Source organism: Peromyscus eremicus, chromosome 12, assembly GCF_949786415.1.
Source record: "Peromyscus eremicus chromosome 12, PerEre_H2_v1, whole genome shotgun sequence".
Lineage (NCBI taxonomy): Eukaryota > Metazoa > Chordata > Mammalia > Rodentia > Cricetidae > Peromyscus > Peromyscus eremicus.
The window spans coordinates 31895645-31910945 of NC_081428.1; the positions used below are offsets into that span (position 1 = coordinate 31895645).

Below are 15301 nucleotides of genomic sequence, written 5' to 3' on the forward strand. Positions count from 1 at the left end.
ACAGGCTTTTAACTCGCAGAGCCTTCCTCCAGCGACACTTCTCCTTCAGCAAGGCCGGACTGACTAACCTCCCCAGACACCACCACCAACCGAGGAACCTGTGGGAAACACTTTCATTCCAGTCACTACCGTGTGGAAGAGAAAAAAGGGAAAAGGGAGGAAAAAGAAAAAAAGAAACAAAGCAAAATAAAACAGAAAAACCCCCAAGCCCCAAAACCCAAAACATAAGCTTTCTGAAATTTCTTACAAAAAATAATTAACTCTTATTCCATGTCCCCTATAAACCTACGTGAAGACCCATGTATCCCAAAAGCAGTGGTTTATGGCAGGAGTTAGTCTCAGTGTAAATGTTGTGATGATTTCAGACCAGTAGAAATTATGTCTATTATCTTCTTAAAAGAGGAAAATATGGAAGATTTTAAATATTAATAAATGATGAAAGTTTTATCTGTCCATGCTACTTAGAATACCTTAAAAGTCCCTACCAACTCTAAATAAAGTGGATATGCGTTTTTCTTCCTTTATTGTCTTTCAGTTTAGCACCCTTTAGGAACTATTACCTATGATCTTCTAGATTATAGATGTTACTTATAAATTTGTAAAATTTGTACTTTTTTTTTGGTTTTCTGAGACAGGATTTCTCTATGTACCTTTGGAGCCTGTTCTGGAACTCACTCTGTAGCCCAGGCTGGCCTAGAACTCACAGAGATCCACCTGCCTCTGCCTCCCGAGTGCTGGGATAAAAGGCGTGAGCCACCACCACCTGGCAATTTGTACATATTTTATGTATATAATAGTGGTAAAATTGTTTCTCATTGTCCTCTGAAGGATCAAAAATCACCATAATTTTTTGGACCATAATTAAGACACTTGCAAAATAATTTATGCATTTTAACTTTCTTTCAACTCTCATGACCTAAAACATTTTTATCCAGAAAACTGATGTTTTAATTAATATGTAGCAACCTAGAAAATACAATAACGCAAAAAAAAAAAAATCAAATGAAACAGTTCATTTGTAGTGGGAATACAAATCAGCTCATCCCTATTGTATTTACATCTGGAATTTAAGGGCAAAGGAAGTATTTTAAAGAATATTGAGATGACATATTTGACTAGAAAGAGGATGTCTTGAAGTCTCGAGCCTTCTTAAATTGAAATGTTAGAATTCCATTTTTTTTATGAGCTATGTTGAAGTTTGCAAGTTAGATTCTTGCCTTAGAAACATACCCCAGCAGTAATCCAAACACGCACAGTGGTGAACCTCTGCTGCCCATGGCGTGGCACAGCAACACTGCCTGTCTGTTTGCAAGTCAGCATTGGGGCAGTCGCGCCTGGGTTCATCTCTTTTCTGCTGCTGTCTTCATGAGGACCAGCGACGGGAGCAGCTAGGGTAGAGAATGTATGCAGCCCTTAAGCCACCTGCTGGTCTTAAGAAAAAAAAAAGGGTCACTCTGTCTTAGGTTCTTATTTATTATTTGCAACAATATTAAGCACTATTTTTTTTTTACTTATTTATTCATCATTCATTTATGTATTTATTTTTGGTTTTTCAAGAAAAGTTTTCTCTGTGTAGCCATGGTTGTCCTGGAACTCACTCTGTACGCCAGGTTGGCCTGGAACTCACTCTGTACACCAGGTTGGCCTGGAACTCAGAGATCGCCTGCCTCTGCCTCCTGAGTGCTGGGATTGAAGGCGTGCACCACCACCACCCCTGTTAAGCACTATTTTTATGTTTATTTTATGCAGCTGAGGTTTAGAGAGGTAAAGCATGTTTCCTTCCTTCCTTCCTTCCTTCCTTCCTTCCTTCCTTCCTTCCTTCCTTCTTCCCTCCCTCCCTCCCTTCTTCTTCTTCTTCTTTTTTTTTTTTTTTGAGACAGGATTTCTTTATTTCTTTATTATGTAGCCCTGGCTATCCTGGAACTTACTTCATAGGCCAGGCTGGCCTCAAATTCACAGAGGTCTACCTGCCTCTACTCTTTGAGTGCTGGGATTAAGGTGTGCTCCACCATGCCTGAGTAAGCACCTAGTCTTAAGACACATAGATATATACAGAAGTATAGCAAGGTGTTAGTAGTGGTTATAGGTGGGTAAATTAATGCTGGATAATTTTTTTCTCAAATGTTGTTCAAATTAAATAAAGAAATATATGTGTATAACTTGTAATCAAGGTGGGAACAAGGTCTAAAGATTAAGTAGACAACAATTATGAGAATATTAAAAGCAATGCTTAAAAAATTATTACTTGAGTTTCATGTGTGCCATCCTGTGTTTATAAAAAGAGCAGATATGCATTCATTACTTTACATTCCATTGAATGTACATTGAAACTGGAACCAGAGTCTAGGTACGCATGCTTTTCATGATAAGATGTCCATATTCTTATGTGGACTAGTGTGAACTGGGTCTTGCTAGTCAAAGAATTCAGTTAAAGAATGGAAAGCCTAAGAACAATTTGATCAGCAATTTAGAGGAAAAAAACCAACACACACAAGCTGTAAATCTCAGCAGTTTTGGAAGGAGGGAGATGGAGAGGAGGAAGAAGAAAGCCATGCTACTTGAGTTAAAGAGTCTGAAAGCTGGCATGTTCAGCAGGGAAGGCTGGTAAACAGCTGCCTGGCAGAAAGGTAGACACTTCAGAGACAGGGAAACAGCCCAGAGAGTTAGGGTTAACACATCTAGGGAGTGATCACTGTCTGAAAGAAGATACAGAAGAAAAGGGAATAGGTATGCTTTTTCCTCTCCTCCTCTTAGCATTTTTTTCAAGTAAATCAAATTTCCTGTGGCATGGACTCCTGGCCAGGTGATTGACAGGCTTAGCTGGATTGCCTCTTTAAAGAGACAATACTATATAATGTTCTAATCTTTAGAACAGATCAGAATGTCATGGTCTCTACCCAGGGCCTGAGTTATTTTATTCTTTTGACCAGGAGGCCCAAGAGTGGCAAAGCTGATATGTTTACCTTTTTAGAGTTACCAGGGAAACAGGAAGTACAATGCAAAGCTTACTTTGAGGGAGGAATCTATCCTCAATGGACTCTAAGACTTACAGCATCAGACTGGAAAGATGAATTCATCTAGAACTTGGCTTAGGAGTTTGAATTATATGGAACAGTATGCACAGAGATTAAAGCAAAGCCATCTTTTTGGGAACCTTAAATGTTTTAAGATATATTAGAGAAGGTAAAGTATGAAAGCCTACCCAAAAAAGGGTACCGTTGTTGAGTAGCTAGAAAACAAATGATTGAAGACCGGACAGATTAGTGAGAGTGAATGGAGTGAGAGGACAGTTACTAGAAACATTAGCATTTTGTGAATGAGGAGAAGATGCCCAAAAGAATTTCTTGAAATTCCACCAGGTTCTAATCTGAATACCTGGAGATATGCTGTTAATAAACAGTAGAAGAAACAAGTAAGAAATGGAATGAGTCAGATGATTTGCTGGCTCAGAGAGTTAATATATTCCTGTTTCAACTATTAGTATATTCTTTTAAGAAAGACCAGAAATTGTTTATCATCTAGCGATAATGTATCATGTAGGTACGGTAACATATTTATTAATTTGAGGATGTTCTTCCTGGTGTAAGAACAATGAAGTTTAAAGTAGCTGATGTGTCTATTGAAATGCAGAACTTGTTTTCTTTCCTTCACTAGTGCTCAGGTTCTGTAGGAGTTACCATTATACCCAGTCAAATTGGTTGCATTTTCCTTTGGCTGCCCCCTTGTGGGACTAAGGGTCGGTCAATCCCAGACCCTGCATTTACCGAGCTTTTTTTTTTTTTTTTTGGTTTTCCAAGACAGGGTTTCTCTGTGTAGCTTTGGATCCTTTCCTGGAACTCACTCTGTGGTCCAAGCTGGCCTGGAACTCACAGAGATCTGCCTGGCTCTGCCTCCCAAGTGCTGGGATTAAAGGCGTGCGCCATCACCACCTGGCCCAAGCTTTTGTTCTATCACCAAGCTAACACTGCCCACTATGATCACTTGTTAAGTTTAAACTTCCTTTCAGGTTTTAATTTGGGGGTTGAATAGCTTTGGTTTAACTGATTAAATGTATCAAATTTAATCTACTGATTAACGTATCAGTTTGTTTAATTGAATTGTCTCCTGTTACCAGAGATTTCAGACCATGGTTGGCTGGCCATATTGCTTGGGCCTGAGATGAGGATTGGTGGAACAGAGCTCAATTCATGGTAGCCAGGAAGCTGAGCAGGTGGGAGGAGCCAATGACAAGATACAATCATTAACAACATGCCTCCAATGACCTATTTTCTCCACCTAGGCCCCACCTCTGAAAAATTTGATAACCTTCAATAATGCCATCAAATTATGAAACTTAGTGGATTAATGCATTTATTAGGTCAAGACTCTTGTAATTTCAGCACATGAGGCTTTGGGAGATACTTTGTATCCAAATCAAAACAGATCAAAAACTATATGAAGTAAGTAAGTTTGTTTGCAGCTTTAGCAGTCATTGTTATCAACTATTTGAAACCATAATGTTTATTTACTTGCATGTATGTGCACATCATGTGGGGGGGCAGAGGCCAACTTCAGGTGTCTTAATGTTGCTCCACCTTAATCCCCCCACCCCCACCCCACCCCCGCCCCACAGACAGGGTTTTTCTGTGTAGCTTTGGAGCCTGTCCTGGAACTCTCTCTGTAGACCAGGCTGGTCTCGAATTTACAGAGATCCGCTTGTCTCTGCCTCTCGAGTGCTGAGATTAAAGTCATGTGCCACCACTGCCCGGCAGTTTTTCTTTTCTTTTAAAATACAAGATCTCTCTATGTAGCTCTGGCTGTATTAGAACTCTGTCTGTAGACCAGATTGGCCTCACAACTCACTGAAATCAGACTGTCAGCCTCCTGAGTGTTGGGACTAAAGTGTGCACCATTATGCCTAGCTCCACTATAATTTAAAACAGGGTCTTACTGAAGCTGGAACTCAGGCTGGCTGAGAGAGTTGGTAGAGAGCACTGGACATGGATTTGTCACTCACTAAGGCTACAGACTCATGCTGCTGTGCCCAGTTTGCATGTGAGTTTAGGGATCTGAACTCAGGTCCTCATGCCTGGGTGGCAGGCCTTTTCCTGACTGAGCTCTCTCTCCTCTATTTGCATTTAAATTGTAGTCAAAAGCTTCACCAAGTGGTTTATGCCACTGTGTGTGTGTGTGTGTGTGTGTGTGTGTGTGTGTGTATGTGTGTATATATATATATATGTGTGTGTGTGTGTGTGTGTGTGTGTGTGTGTGTGTATGTTCCTTTTGAGCAGAGATTTCTTATCCCAAACATTTTTACATTCCTGCAAGTAGTTTGAATTTTTCCTTTACAACTTCTACGAACTCAGTGGTTTACAACCACAGGTACGAGGTCTTAATTGGTGTTTCCTACATTAGCAGGAGGGCATACTAAGGACTTTAATCATAGTTTTTCGGTGGGGTCCTGGTACTTTTTGCTAGAGTAAGTGTGGTGTGTGCGTGGAACACAGCACGTACTGTGCAGGTGCAGCTCTTGTCCTCCAGTCGCCCAGTGTCCGGCCTCGTGTCTGTTTTCAGCCTGGTGCTAAGACACTTTTAGCACTTGGTTACCTGGGTTGTCGCTGCATCCTGACATTTTCAAACTTACTGAACTAAATCATGAAAGCAGTCTTCTGCTCCATGTTCACATCACTTACATAATAACCAAAACATGAAGTTCTTTTAGATGTTTTTGAAGTATTTTTTTTTTTTTTTTTGGAATCTAATGAAGGAGTGCCTTTTTTTAAGAACCCCCGCCCCCATTGTTTTATTTCTAATTGTGTTTCAGTTTGTGGATATGTGCGTGTGAGTGCAAGTACCCACAGAAGTCAGAGGAGGCTGTAGGATCTCCTGGAGCTGGAGCTACAGGTTATGAGCTACCCAGTGTGGGTTCTGGGAACTGAACTTGGGTTCTTGCAAGAACAGTATACTGACCTTGTCTATTCTATATATTCCTTTCAATTTTTTGTCTACTTTTCTTTTAATTGTTCTAAGTCCTACATAATTTAACTTTATTGGCAGGATAAACATCCCCTTTGTCACATTTCTGTGAACGGTAGTAGGTATAGGATGCTTCACTTCAATAAACGTCACTGAGTTTTGTTTGTACTTTTTAGACTACTTGTGAATTGGCCAGCCTCTCCCCCTCCCTGCCTCCCTCCCTTCTTCCTTTTCCTTTCTCTTTGCATTTTACTCCTCCCACTGTCTCATACTTCTGTGATGCCAAGAGACTAAAATGTCAAGGAGTTTGAGTCAAGACATCTTCAGGATCAAACAAAATTTACTCACTCTTATCTTCTTTACTTATGAAAATCTTATTGGCTAAAGCAGATCTACTTTCTCTTCATTGTTGCTTTTCTTCTCCCTAGGCCTTTCCTTGTGACACTATGCTGATTATATAATTGCCATTGGTATTAACTATTAACTCAAAATGTGCTTGAAATGCTCAGGTGATTTAATAGAATCTCTCTTTGCTACCTGTCAGAACTATACACATTTTATGTTACTTTTATAGATTTCTCAGTGTTCAAGGTGAGATTTTCTACATTCTTTTATTATCAGTTTTCTATCAGTTTTTAAAAGACCACTTTATCATAGTTGGATTTCCGCTCTGACTCAGTTTTGAGATTTCTGTCCTATAGTTAGCTTCGTTTCCTCAGTTACATACCTTTGAAATCATCAGTGAAATCATCACTGAGTTATTAGGTACCTTTGAAATCATCTTCCTAATGGGTAGCAACTAGTGTTTTGTTCCTCCCTAATTCCATCTTTGAGAACAGTTGGGTGTGGTGTATATATTCCTTGTTCTCTCTTTCTCTCTCTAGACTTAGTATACTCTCTAGTATACTCTGTAAGGAAGTCCGGGTTTTTCCCCATCTTAGTAAGCATGCCTTCTTACTTTTCTTTAATTCTTTCACTATGAATATAAGTGTATCATCTCTTGTAAAATTTAATTCATCTGGAGACTGAGCAAACCTGGTATCAAGAGTTAGGATTTATTTTAGCTTTCATTTTAATTTAATCTTAAATTGTGCATATATTTGTATTCCAGGCACCAATCTGAGAATTTATGAAGCAAACAATATGTTACTCTCTCCCTTAGTTTGGGTAACAAATGAAAATTGGCATCACAATTGATGTAAAACCTTTACTATTTATAATAGGAAAGCCAGATCTTTACGCCGACCTCCATTTAGGTGCCCTGACCTGCCTCATGTACAATGAATGTAGAGAACTTGAGGAGGAACATGGAAAAAAACCTGTACAGATAACCTTGGCCTACTGTTGTAGAATATTATTTCATGATGTGTTACATTTGTTTGTGCTCTGGATCATTTGTCTTAATGATGCAGAGATGTGTTGCATTCTTTTATATTGCATTTGTTTAACTCTGTGAAGCTGTGTTACTGTGCCTGTCTAAAACACCTGATAGTCTAATAAAGAGCTGAAAGGTCAATAGTGAGGCAGGAGAAAGGGTAGGTGGGCCTGGCAGACATAGAGAATAAATAGAAGGAGAAATCTGGGAGGAGAGAAGGAGCAAGAAAACACAAGAGAGGAGGACATCAGGGACCAGCCACCCAGCCACCCAGCCATCCATGGAGTTAGAGTGAAAGTAAGATATACAGAAGTAAGAAAAGGAAAAAGCTCAGACAAAAAAGGTAGACAAGATAATTTAAGATAGGAAAAACTGGCAAGAAACAAGCCAAGATAAGGCCGGGCATTCATAATTAAGAATAAGTCTTTGTGTGTGATTTATTTGGGAGTTGGGTGGCAGGCCCCCCCCCCCCCCAATAGAGCAAAAACAACCAACAACAGCCTACAGCTGTTGGATCTCACTAATCATTGCAGACATCACCCCACTAAGTGACTTTTTTGGGAGGAGTTGGAATTTGTCTTCACTATGGTATATTTTGAGAAGGACTAAGTTCATATTTTATAGGCAAGAATGTAGTGAAAAAGAGTCATACTATCCAGAGTTTGAAAGTACAACAAAAGTAGAGTATGAGAATTCTGACTGCTGTTTTGGTGTTTACCCTTCTCTTTTTCATTAGCTTTCTAGTATATAGCTTTCGGTACACGCTTTCTAGCTCTTTCCTGAGTACATAGAAAGTGTTGGCTACAGAAGTGAAAAAGAAGAAAGTTGGTCCTTACTTTATACAAAGTATAGATAAAAAACAAAAATATTTTTATATTGTGGGAATGTAAGAAAAAATTGATTGCATCTGGATAAAGTTACCTTTTAAAAATAAAAAAGCTAACTGGAAACTGCTGCATATTATTTGTGTAAACTAGCAGAATGAAGTTTAACAGAATATTTAAAATATGAAATCACAGCTAATTTTAAATGTTGCAAATATCTTAGTTCAAAGAGTTATTTACAGTGTTTCAATGGCAGTTACCTCAAACCAAAGTTGCTTGTTAGTGTGGAGATAGTGTGGTGTAGTCTTTTTGTTTTTTTTCCTTTCCTTCTTCCTTTTTTTTTGAGACAGAGTTTCTCTGTGTAGCCCTGACTGTCCTGGAACTCACTCTGTAGACCAGGCTGGCTTTGAACTCATAGAGATCTGCCTGCTTCTGTCTCCCAGGTGATGGGATTAAAGATACATACCATCACCACACAACTTTGTCTTTACTTTTTCAAAAAAGTGTTTTTGTTTTTTTGAGTTCATATATTTATACAGTGTGATTATAACACATCTACCACTCTCCATTTATAACTCCCTCAAGTGCATACGACCTAGTCTCCCTCTCACTTTTATGTCATCCTTTAAAAATTATTATTAATAACTCTCTGAGTCCAATTAGTGTTACCTATATACATGATGTGGGACTATAAATGGGGCATGGGCAACCTCCCAGTAGCCAAGTACTCCAAGGAGGGTGACTCTCCATCCCTCAGCAGCCACCAGCTGCCAACAAGTCTTCACTAGGGACCTTGGGAGCCCCTCTCCTACCCATGTTGGATCATGTATAGGTCCTGTGTAGGAAACCATAGCTGCTGTGTGTAACATCCATGTCATCTCCAGAAGGCATCGTTTCTGCTCTCCTTCCTATCCATTGGCTCTCACATCTTTCTTCCCCCTCTACTTCCACGGTCCCACACTGTGGACTGGGGAGGCTGATATAGTTCAACTACTTTTGTGCTTCTGTTTTGTGGGTATACACACAAGTATTTAGAAACCCGCTCCCCCCGCCAAAAAAAAGCAGTAGGTTTTCCCCACTAAGGCCTATGTTCTTCCCAGTCATGGGCTTTTGACCGGTTTACTGTACCAGGTATAAAGCCCCTCCTGTGAGACAGGCCTAATATCTAATCAATATTTTAATATTTCATGATTTACTGAAGTCTTTTATTTCATATATTAGATTTTAGTTGAATATTTTCATGTGAAAATTATTTTTTAAGTTGAAATGCTTTAAGAAGTATATTTGATAATGATAGTGCTAAATCTGGAGTTTGTTTCCAACTTTTATGTGTAGCTATTTGATTTCTGTTAGAAACTAGTTTTGATGTCTTTTCTTTCCTTTTGAATGGAATACATTCTTATAATATGATTTTACTTAATTTCCTTCTTTCTTGTGCAAATTTATTATCTTTTGTTAAGTCGATGAATATATTCATTTAATGCATTTCTTTTCCACTTTCAAAGACAGTTGATTTTGTTTTCAGATTTATACCATGAGCTAAACAATATAGGATGCTTTTCCTTCCTTCTCAGGCATTTGTGTTCACACAGAGCTAGTGTTTCTGCATATCTTTTACGTTTAGTCTGCAATCGAAAACTTCAAGTTGGCACCATTCTCCATAATAATGTGCTTTTAAATCACTTCTCTATAAGGTGGTTGAAGATTATGCTGGACGATGGCAGGTCCCTTTGCCACAGCTTCAGGTTCTTCAGACTGCACTTTGCTGTTTCACCTCAGCCAGCGCATCCTTCCCAGATGAATGTGAGCACGTGCAGTATGTTTTGAGTAGTCTTGCTGTGTAAGTATTCTTTACTTCTTATCCACTCAGTTTTTCGCTTTGATATATTGGCTTTTGGTGTTTCTTCTGAGGAAAGAACCTTTCCTAATGTCTTACTTCAAAAAGAAATTACCATTTTTCACTTCAGTTATTTTGTTTTAATTTTCAACATTTAAGAACGATTTTACTTTTATTGGGGTGAAGTGGATTTGTGGTACACACATTCTTCTGGGTTTTAATTCTCCACGTGGCCTTGGAAAATTCTAACGGTAAGTCTCAGAGTATGGTAATTGAGGCCATGGTAATAAGCAGAGAGGGACCTTAAAACCTTCCAAAAAGAGGTTAGGAAACTCCTGGTTTTAAAAAATGCTTGTGGGTAACATTGAGTTAAAGTTATACACTGGGCTTTGTGCTAGGAATTAGCTGCTTTAAGTAGAGTAGTAGTTGAAGGTTCTCCTTCAAGATCCATGATTTCACTTACCCTGAGTTGTTGGCTGGGTGTTCATTACTAAGCATGATTTCCCTCTTGTTGAGTTGGTCATGAGGCCAATTAGAGAGCTATTAGTTACCACCAAGGTATGTGTACTGCTAATGCACCCTTAGGATTATCGTGCTGTGCTGGTTGTTGATGTGGTTCATAGGCATCATAGTGGGGTTAGGACTGTTGGTTGATTTCCCTCCTTTGGAAGCTTACATGGCACCTTCTGTTAATATGAAAGCTGATCCTCAGGGAAGAAACACTCAAATCCTTTCAAGCTCAGGGAGCCTTTGAGCCATGTGTCTGAAGTGCATGGTGGTCTTCAGAAATAGAAACTTCTATTCTACTTCTGAGGTGACCAAGGACAATAGCAATATTCTCTGATGTTTGAGGAGTGTCTTGGACAACCCTGACCAACAACTCGTACTCATATATAGAAAGGAGTCAGTCATCACTTTGAGCTTTCCTAACTAGAATAGTATTGAGGTTTTTTATTAGGTGGTCTTGGGCTCTTGGAGGGAGCATTGTCAGCCCATATGAGAAAACTTCATTTAAACTATTCATATTTATACAAAGACTTAAAGTATATTATAGTTTTCTTAGATAGATAGTATGATTTTTTAAGACATCCCTACTGTTATTATATCCTCCCTCCTGTATTTATTCCACTCCCTATTTGAGTCTCCCTTTCCCATTATTTAAATGTTATATAGTGATTTTTATTTTATTGTTTGATAGCATATTTACTGCTGCTCAGATAAAATACAATAGTTTAAGAATCAAATCTTAAACTATGTGCCCTGGGTGTGATTACACTAGTCTGCAATCCTAACATGTATCTTATAGAGGCAGGAGAATCAGAAGTTGAAGATCATCGCTGCCTATATAGGGAGTTTGAGGCCAGCATAGGTTACATAAAACCCTCTCTCAAAAAACAAAAATTAAATGTTATGTAAGATAGAGAATGCTGGGTGAAAGAATTAGTTATTTGAACTGCTTATTAAGTTGTGCTGTGTTTTAAAAGGAAAAGTTTATTATTGGAATTTACTGTAATAGAAAAGAGAGCTGTATTTTCCATACTAGAAGAAAAATAGGGAAACAGCAAAATGGTTGTTCCATTAAAATAGTAATAAGTTTGTGATGATGGTATTTTATTTTTCTAAAATAACCAGAAAATTATAGAAGTCCATAACTATTTTTTATTTCCTGTAAAGCTCTGTGTTTTTTTCTTAGGCCAGAGTTGGAAACAAGTAAGTCTTATTCTTAAAAATCTGGCAGAGAGTTTAGAGATACTAAATCACCAGTTATACTATTATGTAATTGTAATTTTGAGATAATTGCAGTGTATAATGAAGGGGCATAGCAAAGGTTTTACCTGGTATTGGATGCTATGGGAAATCTTCTGGTTGAGTTAACACTTACAGACTTCTGAAAGAACATGAGGAATAGCTAGATGGAGCAGCAGAAGATGCTCCCATAGCCACATAAAGTACCTATACAGAAAGTCAGAATATTCATAGAATTCATTATACTTAGTTTCTGTTTGAAGACTTCTGTTTCATAGTTTATATCATGTATGTATAACTTTTATTCAATTGAAAAGATATATATATATATGTTTTAAGACTCTGCTTTATATGCATGTAATTATATGCATATATGCTATATATAAATATGAAAGCTACTGTAATTTATATATGCCCATCTTTACAAAATTCTCTATTAACATGATTATGCCTATAGGAAGACAGGCCATCTCTAGGCTGCACAGTTGAATTATAGCCTTAAGGGATCTTCACAGAGAATGAAAACGAATTCTGTCTTTATTTACAGGAGTATTTTTCAAATGTTTTGGAAATGAAGAGCCATGCAGAAACTTACTTTAAATCAGCAGCTACAATATGTCTGGCTTTACTGGGGTTTGCTTCCTTTGTAAGCTGTATTTTATAAAGAAATGAAAGTGTATATATATATATATATATATATATATATATATACACACACACACACACATATACATAAAATTAAAGTATACTGCAAAAATTCATTCTTGATAGATAAAGAAACTGAGGATCGAGAAGTTTAGAGACTTGCAAATTTCAAGTAGCTAGTTATGACTATCTAGTCTTTTTCTCTTCTCTTGTAAATTGATTAAACAATTTCTTCCTTCCTTTCCTCTCTCCCTCCCTCCCTCCGTCTCTCCCTCCCTTCCTTTTATTGAAAATAGATTCTTCTCTCATACAGTACACCCCAACCACAGTTTCCCCTCCCTCCACTCCTCCTAGCCCCTCTCCACTTCCCCTCTACCTCAGATCCATTCCCCCTCCATTTCCCTTCAGAAAAGAACAGGCCTCCTAGCCATAATGGCCAAACAGGACAAAACAATATACAATAAGATAAGGTGAAAGCCCTCATATTGAGACTGGACAAGGCATCCCAGTAGGAGGAAAAGAGTCTCAAGAGCAGGCAAAGGAGTCAGAGATCTACCTGCTCACTGTTAGGAGTCCCACATAAACACCAAGCCAACACCCATAACATATATGCAAAGGACATGGTGCAGACTCCTGAAGGCCCTGTGCTTGCTGCTTCAGTCTCTGGGAGCCATGTTCTCCTGGTGCCATCTATCCCCTCTGACTCTTACAGTCTTTACTCCCCCTCTTCTGTGTGACTCCTATGGAGACCTCCACTTTAGACTCTCTCTGCATAATATGTGGCTCTGGATCTCTGCACCCATTCCCATCTGCTGTTGGAAGATGCCTCTATGATGATGACTGGACAAGGCACCTATCTATGAGTATAGCTGTAATTTCTAACTTTCATAGATAAAACACAATGGCATATGAAACTGAGAACAGATAGCTACCAGTTTTATATAAAATTCACATATTAATGTTGCTTTCCCAGTATTTTTTTTTCACCAAGGAAAGAATGTTTATGGATTTTAGCATACCAGACTGAGATGAGCAAATAGGATGTTGTTAAGTATTTGCCTGATAGACATCAGGTCCACAGATATTACCAGAGGAGTGGACTGGTTAAACTAGTAGCATCCATATGTATAGTGGCCAAAAAAAAAAAAAAAGCATATACCCATGTATATCTTAGTATGTCAAGTTGCAGTATGTATGTATGATTAGCTTCTCATTCAGAACAATTAGACATTTTGGGGCTGTACCACATGTGTAATGGTAGATCACCAATCCTTTTTGATTATTTTACTTTATTGCACTATATTTCAAACTTGGTTTTCTATTATATTGCAACCAAGTTTTATTTGATTCACTTATACTATAATGTAGATGCAAGTATCAATCAATTTGTAAATCAAAGGAAGAAAGAATATTTGTAAATCAAAGGAAGAAAGAATAATTATGATGGTACATTTGTCTTCTTTTTAAATTACAGTGTGTATGTGAGTGTGTGTGTGTGTGTGTGTGTGTGTGTGTGTGTGTGTGTAACTTGTGTGGAGGTCAGAGGACACCTGAGGTACTGTGTTCTCTCCTACGGTGTGGGTCCTGGGGATTGAACTCAGGTCATCAGGCTTGGTGGTAAGTCCTTTATGCACTGAGCCATCTTGCAGGCCCCATGAAGGAAGAGGGAAAGGTTCTAATCTGAACCCCTTTTCTACAACAATAGCACTCTTAACTGTGTCTTAACTTTTAATTATATTGATCAACTCTTATTTAGTACTGTTTCCAATTTTGCATGTATTCTCTTCCATAATTATATTTTAGAGAGAACTATACATCATGTAGATTTCTACTTTCCTATTTCTTCTCCCTCTGAAGACAAAGAAATGTTTGTTGCTTTTGGAGGCAATTGTTGGCTTTAATTCTATTTCCTTACTAAACTCAGCTCCCCTCCACCCCCATTGCCACTGGTACTGGGGATTAAACTCAGGGCCTTGTATTTTCTAGACAAGTGCTCAAACACTGAGCTATACCCCCAGCCCTTTGCATTATTTTTTATTTTTTTCAAGACAGGGTTTCTCTGTGTAGCTTTGGAGCCTTTCCTGGAACTCACTCTGTAGCCCAGGCTGGCTTCGAACTCACAGAGATCCGCCTGCCTCTGCCTCCCGAGTGCTGGGATTAAAGGCCTGCACCACCACTGCCTGGCGCATTGTTCTTTATTTACTATTGCACTAGAATATTTTTTTTTCAGTATTTGTTGTACCTAAAGACAATATTAAACAAACCTGTATGTATTATCTTGTTCATAGTTAGAAATTGAGTGTTTCATACTAGTTGGCACTAGTATGACTGGCATTTTTATATCTGTAATTTTGATATTTATTTTATATTTTGTGCATTTTGCACTTAAAACATAATAAAAATCCAGGGCTTTGCTTAAACTACATTTCCAGCCCCTTTTTCATTCCCAGCTGTATCAAATGTACTAATGAACTCATCAAAAACACTAACCATTGAGAATGACACTGTGGTTTTAGTTTCTAGCATCTAACTTTGAATAGTATATTGCGCATTTCTGTGCTGAAATCTGTAGCCTGTTCAAGCATGTTGCCCATCTATTGGAAGATTTTTACATGAAGCCGTGCTGTTTAGTATAGTAGTTAAGCTAAACAGATTTTCAGTGTAGATGGAATAGCCATCCATTAGAAGATAATGCTGTCTAGGGGATAGTTTCTGAAACTATGCTGTGACCACACAGGGTTGGTAACTTAATGGGAGGGTTGTGAAAAAATTGAAAACATTGAAGTTTGTAAACATGAAATGATGAAAACTTAATTCAAGTTCAGTGTGTGATGAATTCAAGGTATTTCTGGTACTGTTCACCTGTGTTACATCATACAGCTTCACTTCAGCCTTGGTTCTGAACACACAACATGCATA

At 38.2% G+C, this 15301-nt stretch overlaps 1 protein-coding gene across 1 annotated transcript in view; it reads left to right on the forward strand.

Moving 5' to 3' along the window:
• The window catches only part of Znf654 (zinc finger protein 654), a 51636-nt gene that overhangs the window by 11520 nt on the left and 24815 nt on the right, over nucleotides 1–15301 (forward strand). Inside the window, exon 2 of the mRNA XM_059276802.1 lies at nucleotides 9849–9994. Coding sequence (XP_059132785.1) covers nucleotides 9849–9994 — 146 coding nt within the window. The remainder of the gene's footprint in view (nucleotides 1–9848; nucleotides 9995–15301) is intronic.